The following is a 3,106-nucleotide window of genomic DNA, read 5'->3' as shown; positions in this document are numbered from 1 at the left end:
CTCAGACTTTCCACTCTAGAAATTGTCAGTAATCCCTCAGTCTCTATAAAGCAACTTAAAATAATGTGTGGATTATTCTAATGACAACATTGATTACATAAAATCATGTATATGTCACTATGTAGGATGTTGTAGCAAATTCTCTTCTGTATAAAAATAAGTGGACTGGTGCCAATTCCTCCCTCACCAGCAGAGTACTGTAGGAGCTCACTCCACCCCCATGCCATTGACTGCCAGATTACTCATTCACTTGGGGCTATAATTTGTACTTGTTCTCTGGCTTGTGAAAGCAGAGGAAGAAAGAGAATCTGCTAGGCCAGAACAGTGGCTCAAGAATGAATTCCAAAATTCAGAAGATAGAATTTAATGACGGTCACTCCATTCCTGTACTGGGCTTTGGCACCTATGCAACTGAAGAGGTAACCAAAAATGGCTTGGGGATTAAGGGCCTAAAAGAATGAAATTTACCAATTCCTGTGGGATTTTGGTGGACTCCTGCTGCTCTGCTCCACCAGGTTAGAGCTGCACTATATAGAAGAGAAGCAGACAGGGTGTGTTCTACTAAGGTTTGATCATGTAATCACTGACTATTCTGGTTTGGGGGTTCTTCCTTCGGTGTCGATCTGCTTCTGAGTAAAGGAGAAAATTTGAAACTTAGTTAACATCATTATCTGATAATATACATTACACAAGCATTTTATTTGTTAACCATTGAAATATGTCTATTCAACCAATTCATGCATTTTTGTTTACTTGTTTTTTTGTTATTTCTGAGTTCGATATAAGCTCTGTGTATTAGTCTTTATGAAATAATTGGATGGCGTGTTTTTTCCTATTCTGTAGAATGTTTCACTACTCTATTGACTTGTTTCTACTATGAAATGAAAGATTCTTAACTTGATATACTATCATTTGTCTGCTTTTGCTGTTGTGTCTTGTGCTTTGAAGGACATATCCAAAAATTGCCTATGCAATGTTTTAAAGAGATTCCTTCATGTTCCTTCTGGTGGTTTTATCATCTCAGTTCTCATATGAACATCTTTTGTTCATTTTGATTGATATATATACCAGGTAAGGAACTACAGTCACATTTCTGTCCTCTGTGTGAGGACACACAGAGGTCCTAGTATCACTGGTTGAAAAGCCTGTGTTGTTTCTTATTCTTGCCTCCGTGCCTTTGTTGAGAATCACTCTGGACCATGGACTTATGTAGATGAAATCTTTTCCATTCCATTCTCCTGTGTGTCCATTTGTATGTCAATGCCACAGTTCGTTTTAGTTTCCTACAGAACTACTAAAAGTAGATATCAACTGGACATCCCATTTCTGGGTATATATATAAATAATAAGTATACCGAGTATAGCAAATAGATACTAACATTCATTATGGCATTATTCACAATAATTGATACATGGATCAATTCAGTGTGCAGCAACTAATGAAAGATAAAAGAAAACATGAGACAGATAGATGAATAAGCAGACAAATACACACACACACACACACACACAGAGAGAGAGAGAGAGAGAGAGAGAGAGAGAGAGAGAGAGAGAGAGAGAGAGATTAGGCCACTATGCATACAGAAAAGTAACTGTCTGTTATCTGCAGCTGAATAGATGGAACTCTGGGATATTGTGCTACATGAACTGTCTAGACACAGAAAAACAAATGTCACATATCCTTTTTTATAAGTAGAAACTGAAAAAGTCTACTGAAATATATACTATTGGCTAGAGGTTACACAGGATAGAGACTGGGAGATAAGGTTGGATAAAGGTTGCATTACTTAGTTATACACACAATTAGATCAAGGGAATAAATTGTGTTTTTCCAAACACTGTAGGATGAGTATAGTGCACAATGACCTATCATATTTTTTTTATAATGTTCAAGAAAAATAAAAGTTTGTTTAAGAAATTATATGGAGGGCAAATGCCAATTTAAATAATTTGACCAGTGTATCCTGCATACATAGTGCTGAAATATGACAATCAACGTCAGTGATATAAAATCAGTACTTTAATCAAGACAGTGTTTTCAAAAAATATTTATACATCATTCTAAAATTGCTATACACTGAAAAGCAAGTGGCACTGTGTTTCACTTTACAGTCACCCTAGCTGCTCCATATTTAAAGCTTCTGCACTCAGATGCAGTACCTTCTAGTTTCTAGAGGACATTATACTTAGCACAATATCCCTGAGTTCCATCTATTCAGGTGCAGATAACAGTTTCTTGTTGTTACAGATATTTGTCTAGCAAGTCTGTTCTCACCTACAGGCTCAGTTACCTGGACTTTTATGCAATTAGCAAAGCTGTAAATAGCAAACGTTATTTCAATTTGATGATTTTTCTGTTGAGCCTCATCATCATAGAAATATCATATTATAAAGACAACATTGACTCATTTTAATCAATAATGTGCTAAGTCAAATTCATATGCAGTTTGCAATTTTCAGCAGACATAGAATATGGGGACATAAAATTTATGTTCAACAGAATAGATAGCTCTGCTTTTGAAAAAGGAGTGAACAAAGAAGTCCTTTGATAATTAACTGTGTTTGTAGAAAGTTCTTAGCATTTTCTCTTACTTTATATTTTTAATAGACATATGGTTTTCTTCTATTTCAAATGCTGGTTTCATAGATTTAAAAGTGGAAATAATCAATCTGTACCACTCATAGCGAGGCCAGAGAGAGAATATAAGTCAGAATTTACAGGGGAAAAGAAACCAAGGAAAGCTGAACAGAAAAGGCCCTGCTCCGTTGTGTGCATGAAGCTGTAGCTTTGTTTTTTTCCCTGAAGAAAATTGCCCTTCAGACATTAGGAAGAGGGGTAAAGCATGGTCCTAGAGACTTTGAATTCTGAATTTAAAGTAGCAATTTGGCCAGGAGTCATGTCTGACAATTGTTAGTGTTACATACCAGATATTCAAATGTTTCATAACACTATACTCAACACATCCTTCTCAATACAGTATTAAGTGTGTCTTTAAAAGCATTCTTGGGTCAGCAAAATGGCCTAGCAGTTTAGGACCTGACTTCCATCCCCAGATCTCTCTCTCTCTCTCTCTCTCTCTCTCTCTCTCTCTCTCTCTCTCTCTCT

At 36.1% G+C, this 3,106-nt stretch overlaps 1 protein-coding gene across 1 annotated transcript in view; it reads left to right on the top strand.

The window, feature by feature from the left end:
- The first annotated feature begins 292 nt into the window (after window positions 1-292).
- LOC110333778 (aldo-keto reductase family 1 member C18) overlaps window positions 293-3,106 on the top strand; it is a 17,648-nt gene continuing 14,834 nt past the window's right edge. Inside the window, exon 1 of the mRNA XM_021215484.1 lies at window positions 293-419. Coding sequence (XP_021071143.1) covers window positions 336-419 — 84 coding nt within the window. The 5' untranslated portion in view covers window positions 293-335. The remainder of the gene's footprint in view (window positions 420-3,106) is intronic.

The sequence above is a fragment of the Mus pahari genome, chromosome 16 (assembly GCF_900095145.1).
Source record: "Mus pahari chromosome 16, PAHARI_EIJ_v1.1, whole genome shotgun sequence".
NCBI classification, from domain to species: Eukaryota; Metazoa; Chordata; class Mammalia; order Rodentia; family Muridae; genus Mus; species Mus pahari.
The sequence above is the reverse complement of the archived record's forward strand: the minus strand, read 5'-3'. Positions and strand labels throughout refer to the sequence as shown.